The following is a 17,298-nucleotide window of genomic DNA, read 5'->3' as shown; positions in this document are numbered from 1 at the left end:
ACCCTCCTCCGCACCATTCATGGTAATTTCCATTTAAGGTTACGGCAAAAAAAAAATAAAAATAAAAATAAAAAAAAATAATAATAATCATTGTTTTTGTCATTATGCCATACAAAAGACCTACAAATATAGATTATTATTGGTCGACTGATACTAAGTTTCAAGCGATCTCTTTGGTGTACATTCCAGACTGACTGTCAGTGTGTTTATTAGTAGAACAGATTTTTAATGACCCTTTCTGCAGAGCACTTGGGTAGTTGGTGGTGACAGGTGACTTGTGAGTGAATGAATGTGGTTTTGAACGAATCGTTGAACAAATCAATCTTATAACTCAGAGTCTGTTTACCAAATAGTGCAGGGAACCGTCTTTATGAGTGAGTCATTGAATCATTCACTTTTATAAAAAAAAATGCTGATTCATTCAGAAAGGAAACAACACTTGGTGCTGTTGTGTATTTGTTTGGAACTGTTTTCATTTGCAGAGCAAAAACAGACAAAGAAACTGATGTGTGTGTGTGTATATATATATATATATATATATATATATATATATATATATATATATATATATATATATATATATATATATATATTACATTTTCATAATTCTTCACTGAACACTTTTTCACAGTAATCATATAGGGCATATTTAGCTCATAATGCAGATGCCTATAACCAGATTAGAATTAATTGCATTGCCGAAATAAAACTGTTCCTCACATGGATTAGCTGTCAGAATCCAAGTTGTTCTTTTTTTTTGTTTTAAGGCACATTTTCAGTCTTCATGGTAGACGTGAGTCCAACTTAACTGCCACCCTTTGTCAATACAAGGGCTGCTTTAATTCACCAGAGCTTAATCTCTTTTACCAACGTTTATCTCATGTTTCATCACATGGTTTAGGGCAGCACATGTTGTAGTGGATATTAAAAACAAAAAGGCGACAAAGTCAATTTGGTCTGTTCTGTAATCTGATCCCCCCCCAGACTACTGTCACAGCAGATCTGTCCATTTAATCAGAGACCTAAACACAAACACGGGCTTGGCCATTGATAAGGAAGGGAATGCGCTGCTGGTTCATTAAACGTATCACAGCATGTGCTAATTAAATAATGGAGCGGCACTCACATACCAAAGGGTGAAAAATGACTGCTTTGGCATTTTATTCTCCATATGTTACCGTTTGCCATTTGCTTTTAGCATGTATATTTATTTTTTGTGTGTATGACAGAGTGGCAGAGTAAGAGTGAAAATGCCTAAGCCACTGATAATTGCATGAGAGAAAAACCTCAAGGTTCACAGAGTCTGTTTACCATGCTGGCTAATATTGTGAAGAGGGAGGGTATGTACACAGGGTGCCCATGTGTTTTCCTGATGCTATTTTAGCATATGGCTATTGAGGTTATGCTTGGGAGGGTATTAAATTGTGAATTAAATTGTGTTGGACTTATGCCAAGGTTTTTTTTCTGGATTTAGCCCTGTGGAAATTTGGTTCATGGTACTGCCATTATCATTTTTGTGAAGCCGTGGTTCATTCATGATCTCAGAGTCTAAAGCCATGGTATGTTCATAAGAATGACGGGGGCAAGTTGGCTCACCTTACTGAATAATTCTCAGTGTTGGTTTATTGAAAAAAAAAAATATATATACAGTTAGTGCAGACACAAACCTTAAGGTGCTGTCCAATCACCGTTTTGGGCACATTTTCATCCAGTCATTTCAATAGGAGTTCATGCAATCTGGAATTTCATGTGAGGACCTATATACCTGTCATTTATTTAAAACAGATATTTTGAAAATATATAATGATGTGTACTGATATTTATTGATTTACTGTTGACATTTGTGTGGATTTTTGAGACAAACCTTTTTAGTAATTTAAATATATGGTTTTCCATGGCAATGAATAGTTAACATATTTATATAGTATGTTATGTACATGCAAATATGTAAATGCTGTATGCAGTTTTAGTAGTAATTTTGAACCACACTAATAACTTTGTAAAATCTTCTTTTCATTTGACGTGACGCGATGTGAAATGACGTGACATGACATAAATTAATTTTACAGGGTTTTATCTCTATTTTTGCTGCTTGAGTAGACTAAAATTTGAGATATTCATTTAATATACCTGCTTCTTTTATTCCACAAAATGAAAATACCAAGATGAAAATAAATGCATTTTAATATTGTACCACCTCTTCTATGTTTAATAGAGGTCTATTGTAGAATATATGGCTCTGATTTTAACTATAAAACCTATTTCAATACTGTTGTAACTGTCTCTTTGTACTGCAGTTCATGGGGCTGTAGCAAATCTGTGCTAATTCAGTGAAGTCTGTGACTGTTAACAAAGACCTGTTGTCTGGATGAACCATTCAAAATAGAGGTACTAGTGTGAATTTACAGTTCAGGATATACAACCAAAAAATGTTGGTTATGCACTAAGGAAAACTGGTCTCAAATTAAACAGCACACACATTTGACAGGCTGTAATATTATAGGGGACACTGAATGAAAATTTCACTTTTTTAGCTTGTTTTGCATTTAGTTAGGTTTCTGGCATATCTGCCAGTCTGAGTTTGAAATGCGTCATCCAATGAACTCGTTCAAATTGCAGCCAGTTTCTATGTAGATAGCTAACTATTTGATAAAGACCACCTCTGAGCCATAAGTAGAGTCCAAGGCAGCAATTCTGGAGTCTAGTGTGGACACGCCCCATGGAAAAGAGGGTCGGGGTGAAAAGAGGGTTGGGTAGCTCATTATCATTTAAAGAGACATGCACCGAAACGGGTGGACAGACCTGTTTTTGAAAAGGTGTTGTTTTTTTTTTCTGTTTTTTTAACCCCAAATTTTTTTATCAAAGTATGTTTCAGACATTTCATGAAGATGCTAAAGAATCAAATCAACTTGTGGAAAATGAGCATCAGATGTTCCTTTTAATATAAACCATATGTTTAGGACAACTTGGATTGGATTGTGATCAAGGTGCAGACAAAAAAAAAAAAAAAAAAACATGACACACATACGTTTGTGTGTGTATGTATATATACTCTACCATTCACACATTTTGGGTGAGTAAGGTTATTATGTTTTATGCATTTTTGGACAAGTCTCTAATACTCACCGAGGCTGCATTCATTTGATGAGAAATACAGTATAAACAGTAATATTATAAAAAAAAATAGTATTACAATTTAAAATGACTATTCTATTGGTATATACTTTGAAATTTAATTTATTCCAGTGTTGTTAAAGTTGAATTTCTGCAGCGATTACTCTAGTCTTCAGTGTCTGATGATTCTTCAGAAATCATTCATTTTTTAATTTTTATTTAAAAAACATGTCTTATTATCATCAATGCTGAAAAAAAATAATAATAATTTGAGCTGCTTATTAATTGCATTTAATTAAGGATGCTTTGATGAATAGACCATTCAAAAGAATATCATTTATATAAAAGATAAATATTTTGTAATATTATTAATGTCTTTACCATCACTCTTGACTAATTTAATGCATCCTTCCTGAAAAAAAAAAAAAAAAAAAAAAAAAAAAAAAAAAATATATATATATATATATATATATATATATATATATATATATATATATATATATATATATATATATATATATATATATATATATATAATCTTAGTGACCCTAAACTTTTGGATGGTAGTGTAAATGCAGGCATACTGTAATATAAATAGGATTGTTGATAGATGAATTAAGGAGATTAATGAAAGTAGGATTTAAAGGTCCAATGATTTGGATTTTCTTATATATATATATATATATATATATATATATATATATATATATATATATATATATATATATATATATATATATATATATATATATATATATATATATATATATATATATATATATATATATATATATATATATTATGTTTCCTGAGGTCTACTTATATTGTTAGTATGATTTTTACATTTAAAATTTAGAAATAAAAGTTATTTTTATATCCTCTGTCTAAAATCATTTGAATGCAGTGATCTAGTCATTGCAACGCATTTTCTCTCACAAAATGCATTCACCACAACTAACAGCAAACACAATATCAACATGAATACAGCAAGAGCTTTGTTGTGTAGCATAACAGTGCATTCATTAAAACGGCAGTTTGGGCAAGTGTGCAGATATACTTGCGATGTGTGATTGACAGCTCCGAACAATATAAAGGGAGCATTCTTTGATCACTCTCTGTAGTTTTAATCACAATTTAAATAACATATTTGTTTCATGCTATGCTACTAAGAGAAACTATGTGAAGTTGATTGTTTAGTCAATGGCTTGATTCACTGATGCATGAACAGTATTAAACAATTTAGAAATAAAGTCTGTGTGAACTTGAATAATTAGCTACAGATCAGAAATCACTGATCACAGATCAGACATTAATGAACACTGTTACTCACAGTTTGTGGCAGTGCTGTCGAATCCATGTCGTAAAACTCTGTTTGTAACACCTGTGCTGACATTGCAACTGAATTAAATGTAAAAAAAAATAAACTGACTCCATTTCCTCCAAATTCTCTGGGTGGGCACCTTTCCCTGTATGAGGTCATATGGGGGAAGATTCCAGATTGGCCCGTTTGAGCTCTCATTTTCTCAAAGGCAGAGCAGGGCTTGGTTTACACCTATCGAAATTTCTAACCACTGGGAGACCATAGACAGGCTAAGGGAACTCATATTAATGTTAAAAAACCTCATAAAGTGAAACGTTCATGTCATGGGACCTTTAACAATCACATGATTATACTGTAATTACAGTTTAGATATCAAAACTTTGAGTAAGAGGATGATGAAAGGTGGTAGTTATGGCATCGATGAGATCCTGAAAGTGTTTATGACAAGCAGATATTTGTTGAAAGGCTAGATGAATAGGGAGGAAGGCCCATTATAAAAGCAAGGCCAGTGGACTTGAGGGCCATTGTGGCTGAGAGCATTTGGAGTAGGGTTGTCATCAACTAGTTTTCATGGCGCTATACAACACACAACAGTCTCTCTCTCTCATGGAATGATCTAATTAATTCATTCTTCTTTTCTTTTTTTTCTGTTTGTGTGTGTTGTCACTATATCCTATCAACAGAGAGGCTGGCGAAGAAAACTGGGACGCTGAGAGCTGCCAAACGCTCCCATCGCCGGCAGTCTCCCAGACCAAATGTCTGTGCAGCAAGCTGTCCACCTTTGCAGTGTTAGCCCAGAAAGCTAAAGAACCGGTGAGTGCTATCTTTACCTTTCCACACCACCCTTCACCTCTCAGTGTCTGATTGGTACAGGGCCTAGCTGACATAGACCTTGGCGAAATTTGTCTTACGTATAACATATGCTGCCATCCATTGATAATATTGTTATCAAACATTGTTTAGAGTGCTTGGTTGCTTTCTAGAAGGTCAGTATCCTGTCTGTTCCACATATGCTAGATACTACATCTAAAGAATGATCAAAAACTATGTGTTCTTTGGTAATTATCTTGTTGTTAAGATTTCTTAAAGGTAGGGGCATACCATTGTGACCATCTGGTCCATTGCTGTGATATTCCATGTGATCTTGCCTCCATAGTGTGAGGGTTTTGTATAAAAGCAGATGGTGGACCAGGTGTTTAATATATTATGGTATGCATAATGCGTCAAGGTTTGTCTATCTTGGGATTTTCCCCAGGTATAGATTGAAAGCACTGATGCACAGCAGTGTTGTTGTTTTTCTTTGGTTGGGAATATTATTCTCAATAAAGTAGTGGTTATCAGAGTGTGAGGTGTTAGGGGAAATGATGATAACAAAATACATCTCTGTTTAAAAAATTCATTTGTGACTGAAAAACAGTAAATAATAATGCGACTGAACCAATCAGCTCCGGTGAGCGTCAGCATTTTCTACTTAAACTGTTTTTTTTTTTGTTTTTTTTCAAAACATAAAGTAATGTCCCACAGGCATATTTGTTGATTCCTTAAACGCAATGTTCACTCACTGCTTAAAACACCGGAGTTTTGTTCAGTGCCGAGTTCCAATCCAACATCACAAATCATCTGATTATAACAATGTATGGACACAATGTAAATGAGAATTTTATTGTGCAGGGTAGTCGGTATGATTGATTGTAATGGATCTTTGTAACAGCTTTTGATTATTAAGGGAGTTTGCAAATGTGATATTGATTTAATGTTCATCAAAGTTATTATTGAAATCTCCTTCAATGTGTCTCCTTGCTCCAGCACTTTACATTTAATTATTTAATTGCTTTAATATACATTCAACATTTCAATGAACAAGAAGTTAATATTAAACGACTTACGTTGTCTGACTGCAACACTATTGGCCAAATTTCTCTCAATTTTTGCAACTAAAATAGTTTCAAACAAAGTCACAGCTGAGCTGCTGTACATCTCCAAACAAACAAAACAGCGTTTTAAAATTAATCTAGTGAGTCATTGATTAAATTACCTATTCGTAAAGACTTGCTTCATCCCTGAATGTATCAGCCATTCGAACGAATCAATTGAATGAAGGATTCAGTGATCAAATCAGTGATATGCCGCCGCCTACTGATTCTAATCAGCCTGTTAGAATTATTTTTGAAGGATCATGTGACATGATGCTGAAAGGTATATCCAAGTTCTAGAACAACATATGCTCCCACCAGACGTCGTCTCTTTCAGGGAAGACCTTGCATTTTCCAACATGACAATGTCAGACCACATACTGCATTGACTACAACATCATGGCTGCCTAGAAGAAGGATCCGGGTACTGAAATGGCCAGCCTGCAGTCCAGATCTTTCACCCATAGAAAACATTTGGTGCATCATAAAGAAGACGATGCAACAAAGAAGACCTGAGACAGTTGAACAACTAGAAGCCTGTATTAGACAAGAATGGGACAACATTGGGCAATTTGTCTCCTCGGTCCCCAGACGTTTGCAGACTGTTATAAAAAGAAGAAGGGATGCGACACAGTGGTAAACATGGCCTTATCCCAACTTTTTTGAGATGTGTTGATGCCATGAAATTTAAAATCAACTTATTTTTCCTTAAAATTATACATTTTCTCAGTTAAAACATTTGATATATGTCATCTATGATGTATTCTGAATAAAATATTGACATTTGAAACTTCCACATCATTGCATTCTGTTTTTATTCACAATTTGTACAGTGTCCCAACTTTTTTTGGAATTGGGTTCGTAGCTATTCCATTGACATGTTCCTAAACATGAATAGTGGTAAATGGCTAAACCTCTTTAGCTTTTGTTTATCTTATTTATTTTAGTACAAGCTAATGTTTTGAGTCCCTAGTGAGTAGATATTCGTTGACTCTGAGAGCACTAGACACTAAGCACTGTATCTGTGACGTGGCTTTTAGCTATCCAGGTTAATGGCTCGTGATGGCGCTTGTTATATTGACCCTCTGCCTTCTTTTCACTTAATGGAAGTGAGAGCTGCTCAGACCTCACTGTTCCAAGACTGTCCTGTACATCTCTCTATCTCTCTCTTTCTCTCTGTCTCTCTCTATTTTTATCTATATTTCTCTATCTACATATGTATCTCTGTCCCTTTTGATTGTTTCCTCTGTTACTTCCTCCCCTTGTCTCTACTGCGTCACCAATGAAAGGATACTAACCCAGTTTAGTTTAGCTGAGTGTTTTTCATCTGAAAGCACCCACATTACAGTGATAGTTATTCATGGCAAGCAAAGAGGATGCTGGGAGATGGAGAATAGCCCTAAGGAATGAGCAAAGTGGGGCGGAGAGTAGAGCCAGAGGCTAGTCACAGTCACAGAGGAGCTAGACCAAACGCTGCTGGCTGCCACCACCACTGACACCAGCTAAAGACAGCATGCCGGGCAGACACACACATGCAGAGAAAGAGAGAGAGAGAGAGCGAGAATAGCACTGCCCATCAGGCAGAGTACTGCACAGTCAGGGCACTGAGCTATGGGTACATGGAGGCAAGGTGGATCCAATGCCAGATCTAAAAACTGCAGAGCTAAAAGGAATACTAAAATAAAAAAGAAGAAAAGAAGAGGAGAGAATATTTTAAAATCAGAACTCATGTTTACTAATTCACTCATAATGGAAGACTACTAAAGTGTGTCTATTCAAAGTCTACTGCTTTGTTTATGAGACAAAGTGCATTCTAAATAAAATGTATTATTTAGATGATATTAAAATATACCATTATAAAGAGCTTTTGATCAAAAGTGACAGTGAAGTCATTTACTTTTATAAAGGCATTTAGGAATCCTGAAAAAAAAAAAAAAAAAAAAAAACACTTTCCACTAAAATACTAAGCAGCACAACCGTTTTGATAAAAATAAGTAAACATTTCTTAAACAGCAAATCGGCATTTTAGAATGATTTTAGAAGAGTAATGTAACCCTAAAGATTACTTATGTAATGGTTGCTGAAAATTCAGCTTTGCCGTCACAGGAATACATTTTATTATAAAGTATATAAATAGGACAAAAAAATTGTAAATAAAAATTTCACAATTAAAAGAACCAAATACTTAAGCTACTTCAGTCTGTGTGCATTTAATTTATTTAATAGATGAGTTTCACAATTTGAACTTTCCAGACCTGAACTGACGTACAATCCAGTCATTGTAGAGACTGTGCACCTGCAAAGGGCAAAGCGGCTCTGCAGTTACTCCACTGGTAAACCAACTGAAGTTATATTGGCAGTTACAACTAAATTGAACATCTCTGTTGTCCTAAACCTGTATTATTATATATATATTTTTTATTTTTTTTTTATATGACATACATTTTGCATGTCACTGTTCTTAAAATATGCTGTGCCATTTCTGAACATGTTGCTTCCTTATAGAGTAGAAAAGTGACAAGCAGGGGTAAAATTATAACTGACGGCTCATATCTGTCACCTAGACCTAAAGCTGTAGGTCAGTGTTTCCAATCGACATTTATCAATTATTGTCCCTCATTATGACGTCAGTGTCTGGCTATTGGCTTTTTCGAGAGTGCCTGGTGACATTTGGAAGTGCTGAGTAAAGACTCTTAGCAAACAGTCTCCACCCATTAGACTGGCTCTGCATGGGTCATCACATCTCCATCAGCGATCTGAATGTTCTCATGCAACTTAGCACTGTCAAGAAAAAAAAAAAAAAAAACGGATACAATCTGTGTTCCAAAATCTAGTTTGCTGCCTATATAGGCACCATTTTTAGGCCTTATACAGGAACTTCAAATGCAAAAAATGTTTCAAAGTGCAGTTTTCAAAATTGTGATTGCTTCTAAAACACCTCTGTTTGGAGGAAAACCCTCAGAAACCCTTATTTGGCATAACACAGATCCTCTCACAATGCCAGAATGCTTTGCAAATACTTTGAGGGAGTTTTTTTTTTTTTACTAAAATGTGTTACTAGAAAATCAAATTTAGGGCCAGTATGTATGTATGTGCTTGTTTTACATTTGCACATTGTCATTATAACAACATGCTAAGTACAGATTATATTGTTAATCAAGTATCTTTTCCACTTCAAGTAAAGAGAGCTACTTTTGTGTAGTTTGAGAGACCATATTAAGAAAATTGTTTAAAATCAGCCATATACAGGTGCATCTCAATATATTAGAATGTCGTGGAAAAGTTCATTTCAGTAATTCATTTCAAATTGTGAAACTCATCTATTAAATAAATTAAATGCACACAGACTGAAGTAGCTTAAGTATTTGGTTCTTTTAATTGTGATGATTTTGGCTCACATTTAACAAAACCCAACCAAAAAATAAATAAAAAATGAATATGGTGACATGCCAATCCGCTTATCAACAAGACACCTGCAAAAGTTTCCTGAGCCTTCAAAATGGTCTCTTAGTATAGTTCAATATTCTACAGAATCATGGGGAAGACTGCTGATCTGACAGTTGTCCAGAAGACAATCATTGACACCCTTCACAAGGAGGGTAAGCCACAAACATTAATTTCCAAAGAAACTGGTTGTTCACAGAGTGCTGTATCCAAGCATGTTAACAGAAAGTTGAGTGGAAGGAAAAAGTGTGGAAGAAAAGGATGCACGACCAACCGAGAGAACTGCAGCCTTATGAGGATTGTCAAGCAAAATCAATTCAAGAATTTAAGTGAACTGAGGCTGGGGTCAAGGTATCAAGAGCCACCACTCACAGACGTGTCAAGGAATTTTTCTAAAGTTGTCATATTCCTATTGTTATGCCACTCCTGAACAACAGACAATGTCAGAGGCATCTTACCTGGGCTAAGGAGAAGTAATGGACTGTTGCCATTGGTCCAAAGACCTCTTTTAAGATGAGAGCAAGTTTTCTAATTCTTTTGGAAACCAAGGTCCTAGAGTCTGGAGGAAGGGTGGAGAAGCTCATAACTCAAGTTGCTTGACTGGCCAGCAAACTTACCAGGCCTGAACCCCATAGAGAATGGGGTATTGTCAAGGGGAAAATGAGAAACAATAGACCAAAAATGCAGATGAGCTAAAGGCCACTGTTAAAGAAACCTGGGCTTCCATACAACCTCAGCAGTGCCACAAACTGATCACCTCCATGCAACGCCGAATTTAGGCAGTAATTAAAGCAAAGGGAGCCACTACCAAGTATTGAGTACATGTACAGTAAATGAAGATACTTTTCAGAAGACAAATCTCAAAAAAATATTTTTTTATTTTTTTATTTATTTATTTTTACTGGTCTTTATGAAGCATTCTAATTTGCTTCGATTTGTGTGTGATAATTTTTTTGGGGGATAGTTTAGTGGGTATCATACCCAGACATAGTTAAGATAATGTGACAGCTCTAGCCCCTGTCCTCAAGAGGAAGAGGGAAAGATACAATGTTTAATAGCAAATAACAGAGAGACAGATGGATTAAACCTTCATGTTTAATCGAGAAGAGAGTAAGGGTGGAAAGTGGCATAAGTTTTCATTACAGGCGATCCTTAGTATATCTGCTATCACCCACTGATCCTGTTTATCCCCTGCTGTCTTCTCCAAAGAGCAAAACACTGCTATTTACTATGGTTAGAGGTCTGTTTTATTTAAAACAGAGCTTTTATTTAAGCCAGTGCTTCTTTTCTTACAGTATATGGTTATCATGCTTGCCTCATAGTATGCATAACTCTGTGCTGATCAGTTACTCAGTGATGGATGATGGGAGTTGTTGGCATAGAGAATATAGCGGCTTCTTTAGGCCATAACAATTTGTCACCTGTCAGTTTTCCCATGCTTCTGATTCATCGTCACACAGGATTAAACTAGAGGCACTCAAGCACAGACAAAGACACACATGACAGAGCACTCTAAGATCCGGTGTTATTACCCCCTTTAGCACAGACACACGCATGCACCCATTTTAAACATGTAGGCCTACCTGCCCTGCATACTAACATGCTTGCTGTCTGGTTGGATGAAGGACAGAGGTCTTTCTCTCGGTATCAGGGAATCTAGTGTTGCAATTTGCCTCAGGCTTGTTGACCAATCTTGCTACTCCTGTATACAGACAAACAGAAGCACAGATAAATACCTGTTTTATGGAGATAAACATTATGTCTGCAGGATATCTCTTCCACAGAGTGTAACTTTAACTGCCCTGTAAGACATTGGGATTTCTAAGGCTGTTCAGTAGTTCTAGATGTATAGTTCTCATAGGGTCTTACATATCTCACCCTATCTGTGTTTCATTCTTTTTCAAGTAGTTTGAGATAATGGATGCAGAGATATTTGAATTGCAAAAATTAATGTCCTTTTTTCTGTACAATTCCTTTTTTTTTTTTTTTTTTTTTTTTTAAACAGCTCTAAAGGTCAGTTAACATCACTCTGAAGCAGCAAAGTCTGTTGAAACAGCTTTTACAGTGTTTTCAAGGCAGAACTGTTTTGATGTTTCTCAAACATTGTTTTTTTCCTCTCTTCAATTTGATGCAATTAATTCAGCTCACACTGTTTTACACACACACTCTATTCCAACTATCTTTTGCAGACAACTTCAGCCTTAAGTGTGCTAACTATTTTTGTTTTTTACAAACTTTAAGAAATCTAAAATTAAAATGTGAAATTTCCTTTTGACATATATTATTAGAATGTTCACCATTCAAACCAGATTGCATTTGCATTTAGCATTTTAATTGGTCTTCTATTCTGCAATTATTTGCATACTAAAAAAGTAATTGGTTTTCTTTCTCCTTCACACGGCAAAGACGTCACCGATGCAGTCCTATATTAGTATTATTAATATATTATTAGTAATACTAATAATATAATTGTTTGTTTTTATTAATATTTTAAACAGCAGTTTTTCTTTCTTTTTTTTTTCTTTTCTTTTTAATTAATTGTGGGATATTTTAAACATTTTAACCATTAGATACCAAAGAGATGAATGAAATGAAACATGGGGAGTTTGCCAGCACCAAATAGGTAAATGCTAATAAGCGTGCAGTCCCTCGCAGTGAAATGCTAGACACTGTTTGCATGTTTCTCATTAACACATGTGTAATACCCCTAGTGTAAGTCCCTTCTGTGGTGATGCAATTTCTCACATAGCATAGCTGTTCTCCTGGGTGATAAACATCCCAGCTCATTTTTGTAAGGAGAGCTGTCCCTTCTTGCATGTTCATTTAATACCCAATTACAGGATTTAAACCGGTTTATTCTACAGCAAATTTTCATATAATGCTGTTCCAAATGCTTGTTGACATTAGCGACACACAAGCAAGCTCTTGGGTCATCCTGTTTTGGGAAGCCCCTGGTAGGTTTGGAGCCTGATGATTGATCAGCGCCCTGTTTTGGGCTTTATGCGCCCATCGCCTCCCTGACAAACAGTCCCGCCACTCTGCGATTCTCTCCCAACTTCAAAGATAACAAGAGTCCAGGGAACTTGATAGCGTTAGCAAATGCTAAAATTACAGTCGTGTCTCCTGATGTGGGTAGAGACTGGGTGAATCAGGTGGAGCGCTGTGGCGTGCATCCAAACAGCAGATCGAGGCTTGGTCTCGAAGGTTTCAGGGCTTAGATGAGGGAATGTTACACCTAGGAGAGTTTCGACTGTTAGATTAATGCCAAGTCTGACTAAGTTTGTGTTAGGTTTTTCTTGTTTTCCCTTGTCCTCGCTCCCTTGTTCCGCTAAGTGCATTTCCTATTGTCATAATGAGTTATTACAGAGCGAGAAGGAACGGGAAGAGGAGAGATCAGGGATAAATGGTGGCTGTGCAGTGTGTGAGGCTGGATAAGTAGGTTAAAGTGCCTGGGATGAAAATGCTTTTAAAGAACAAGTCTTATGGTATGGATGCAAGTTCTCTGTGGACGTGGTAAATTATCATATAGGCCCTCATTGGGTGACATTTGCGATTAAATATCACCCCATATCACCAGAATGATGGAGTCAGATTAATGGAAAAGCATTAGTATGAAATTTAGTGCCTTTTGTAAATGATCTGATTGAAATAAAGTATTACTATATATTTACATGTGGTATGTTATCATGTGATAAAACTAGATCACTCACAGTGTGATGAACAAAGTGTCCCACAATGGAAGCATATTACATTTACATTTATTCAATTAGAAGACATTTTTATCCAAAGCGACTTACAATTGAGGAATACAGCAAAGCGATTCATCACAGGAAGTGCTCGTAATGCAAAGTTTCAGACATTGTTCAGATTAGTACAGGTACTAGACAAAAAGAAAGCACATTTGTTTTTTGTTTTGTTTTTTTGTAGTTTTTTATTTATATATTTATTTATTTACTATTTTAGGATGCAGTCAAATGCTGACAAAAGAGATGAGCATTAAGCTGTCACTTGAAAATTGTTAGGGACACAGCCTTCCGTATGGGAGTGGAAAGATCATTCCACAAGCCAGGAACGGTGAATGAAAATGTTCTGGAAAGTGGTTTTGTGCCTCTCTGTGATGGTACCACAAGGCGTCGCTCACAAGCAGATCACAGGCTTCTGGAGGGGATGTAGATTCGTAAGAGTGAGTGGAAGTAGGAGGGTGCTGAGCATGTGGCTGTTTTATATGCAAGCGTCAGTGTCTTGAATATAATTTTGACTAACTCTATAATTAGATTATTATATTAGATTAGGATTAGTAAAATCAGTTGACATTATAGCTACTTACAGTCAGTAGAATGTGGATTGGTGGGCCATCAAAATAAAGTGTTCCTTCAATTGGTTTTGAAAAAAAGTCTCATGCTCACAAAGGCTGTACTTATTAGATCAAAGCCAGTAAAGCCAGTAAAAACTAAAGGCTGAATTTGCCATCACCCATTACTCCAGTCTTCAGTGTCGCATGATCCTTCAGAAATCATCCTAATATGCTGAGTTGATGCTCAAGAAACATATCTCATTGAGAAAACATTTGTTTTTGCAGCATTTTACATTAATTTGATAAATAGAACAGATTTTTTTTTTTTTTTTCGTAGTAATTTACTTTGAAACTGAATAATGTTTTATCAGAGCATGAATCCTTGGGAATGACATAAAAAAAAAAAAAAAAAAAAAAAAATATATATATATATATATATATATATATATATATATATATATATATATATATATATAATATGAGTACAGTATATGAAAATAAAAAAAGCACAGAAAAAAGCACAGAGAAAAGCACAATGTGAAAATATTGAAATACAGTTACCATGCATTCACACCGATGCCATCGAGAGCTTCAAAAATCGATCTGGCCATGCTTCCAACAATGCTATAGAAATATTTGTGGATGTTATGACGTAGAACAAATTCTTATCTTGTATTTAAAGTAGCCGCAAAGCAAACAAGCTTGTTGATCTTGTGCAGACTGACAAAAAGCAGGGCAACATTACAAGTTAACCTCATTAAATATTGTTTTGGATGAAGTATTAAGATCATTTACCTAATAATGTATAAATCACTAATACTACACTGTAAAAATACTCTGATACAAGTTAAAGCCCTGCCTTGAAAATGTTACTTAAGTGAGTATGTATAAACATTACTTAATATAAGTATAATAACGAAAATGTATTTAAAGGTTAAAAAGTGAACTGAGACTATTATACTATTATTTATTATATCATTAGATTATTATTCCTATAATGTCAATGCACATCAGCAGCTCACCAGGAACACCAACAATCTCAGACACCTACGCAAACAGGGACACGTTGTAGATCACTGGGACAATCACAGGGATAATCAACCTCTCATTCACTTTTCTTGGGAAATAATGTGATCGGAACCAAAGTTAACAGAACTGCGTTCTCTGGAATCCTCTCAGTCGGTGGACTTCTACGTTCTGATTGGTTGCCGCCGAACGCTGTCAAAGCTCATTATCTATTTTCAATTATCTCATTATCAATATATCGGAACTTATTGCTAAATATTTTAAAATAATATTTTATTTTATTGTTTAATCTTTTATTCAGCAAAGTCACATTCAATTGATCAGGTAACATAATGTATAATCCTACACAAGATTTCTATAAAAAAAAAAAAATAAAAAAAAATAAATGCTTTCTATTCACCTACTTTCTATTAATCAAAGACTCCTAATAAGTATTACACCACAACTGTTTTCAACATTCATAATAATAAAAAAAATAATAATAATAAAAATAAAATAAGCAACAAATCAGCATATTTGAATGATTTCAGAAGATTCATGTGACACTGAAGACTGGACGAGACTGCTGAAAATGGTAGTCTGCCATCTGACAAAAAACTTTTTTATAGAGAAAATAAATGTGATTTTTGCTTTCAAAACCAGGCTTTTTTACTCTATTCTCACAGAGGCTTATATTCTGTACATACACTCCTAGGGCTTCAGAGTTTTCAGTTTCACATTAGGAGCAATCCTCTCATCTACTCTGCCAATGGCATTTCTGTGGAAGAGACAGCATCTATAGTAATTTTCCAGGCTGCTGGCATACTAAAATTGTGAAAATGGCCAAACCGAAGCCGGCAGAGGCATAATGTTGGCAATTAATATGCCAGGGACAATAGGCTAAGCAAAATCTGAAAGTGAAGGTTGGCAGCATCTCTCCTAGTGCCACCTGTTACACCTGCATCTGCCAGTTTCAGTAAAAACACTGCTGCCACACCTTCACCCGCACTGAGCTCTCACTCGCTAAGCATTTTTTTTTTTTCTTTGCCTACTTTTCGTTGTTACACAAACACTCTCACGGGTTTACAGAGAACAGATGTGCACACATAGATACGCACGGTATGCATTGTTGGTAGGCCAGTGCCACAACCCAAACACAAGCTTTAAGGATCTTTGTGCACAAAGGCTGTTTAGTCATGAATGCTTTGTGTGGAAGCCTGACCGGTCCACACCAGGAGGCCAATTGAGCTGTAAGTGCATGACTGAGGACTTCATATTCAAGCCAATTTACAGCTTGTTCTAACCAGCTGCAAGCTTTATAAACGCAAACCTGTACCCATTTCAGGCTTATTAAGAATAAATTTATATTAAGGATATTCAGTGTTATTTATTTGCTTCTCTGCCATGGCTTTTTAAAGCCATCGTGTCAAGTGTTTTGGTCTCAGAGAAGAGCTGATTAAGCTGACTGAAAATCAAAAGATTTGTTTTTAATAGAAATGCTACATAAAGAGAGGGTTTTGTCTATAGAAACAGACCCGTGTGTCGTGGCACTAGAGAGTGATAAATTATTGCTGGTCATTTCAACTATATTTATGACTCAATTTAACCTAATATTGAGTATTAGACCATGTGCAGTGGGGTCAGAATATATTTGCTGTTAAATGAAAAACAAATATTTGTTGGTTACTAAACCAATAAGCAAATCAATGACACTGAGCACATGAACTGAGGCGAAATGTCAGATTTTCAAATATTTATAATACATTGAAGTACAAGATGCTCTTCAGAAACAATTAGCATTCATGTTAAAGTTTAAATTAAACGTATTATTATTCATTTATTTATTTTCATGGATAATTTATTTCACAGTACACATTGTTTCAAAGCAGCTTTACAGAAAATCATGACTGTAATGTGTATAATATGTTAATATATTTATGTATTATAGTTGGATTTAGCAGATTAGAGCTGGACAACAATATATTTACATTTTGCTATGATATAAATTTAGAATATAACTATTTATGTTGGTGTATATAAAAAGTTGGATATCCAACTTTATATACAATATATATATAGAGAGAGAGAGAGGGAAAGAGAGAGAGAGCTGTGTGATAATACAGCTTGTAAACAATCACACAGCATAGATTTGCTAAATGTGACCACAAAACCAAAAGTCTTAAGTGCAAATTTTTTGAAATTGAGAT

At 35.2% G+C, this 17,298-nt stretch overlaps 1 protein-coding gene across 1 annotated transcript in view; it reads left to right on the top strand.

The window, feature by feature from the left end:
• The window catches only part of LOC127935247 (adhesion G protein-coupled receptor B2), a 271,317-nt gene that overhangs the window by 194,704 nt on the left and 59,315 nt on the right, over positions 1 to 17,298 (top strand). Inside the window, exon 16 of the mRNA XM_052532945.1 lies at positions 5,119 to 5,248. Coding sequence (XP_052388905.1) covers positions 5,119 to 5,248 — 130 coding nt within the window. The remainder of the gene's footprint in view (positions 1 to 5,118; positions 5,249 to 17,298) is intronic.

This window comes from Carassius gibelio, chromosome A19 (assembly GCF_023724105.1).
Source record: "Carassius gibelio isolate Cgi1373 ecotype wild population from Czech Republic chromosome A19, carGib1.2-hapl.c, whole genome shotgun sequence".
Classification (NCBI taxonomy): Eukaryota; Metazoa; Chordata; class Actinopteri; order Cypriniformes; family Cyprinidae; genus Carassius; species Carassius gibelio.
Note: the sequence above shows the minus strand (reverse complement) of the source record. Positions and strands in the feature narration are given on the sequence as shown.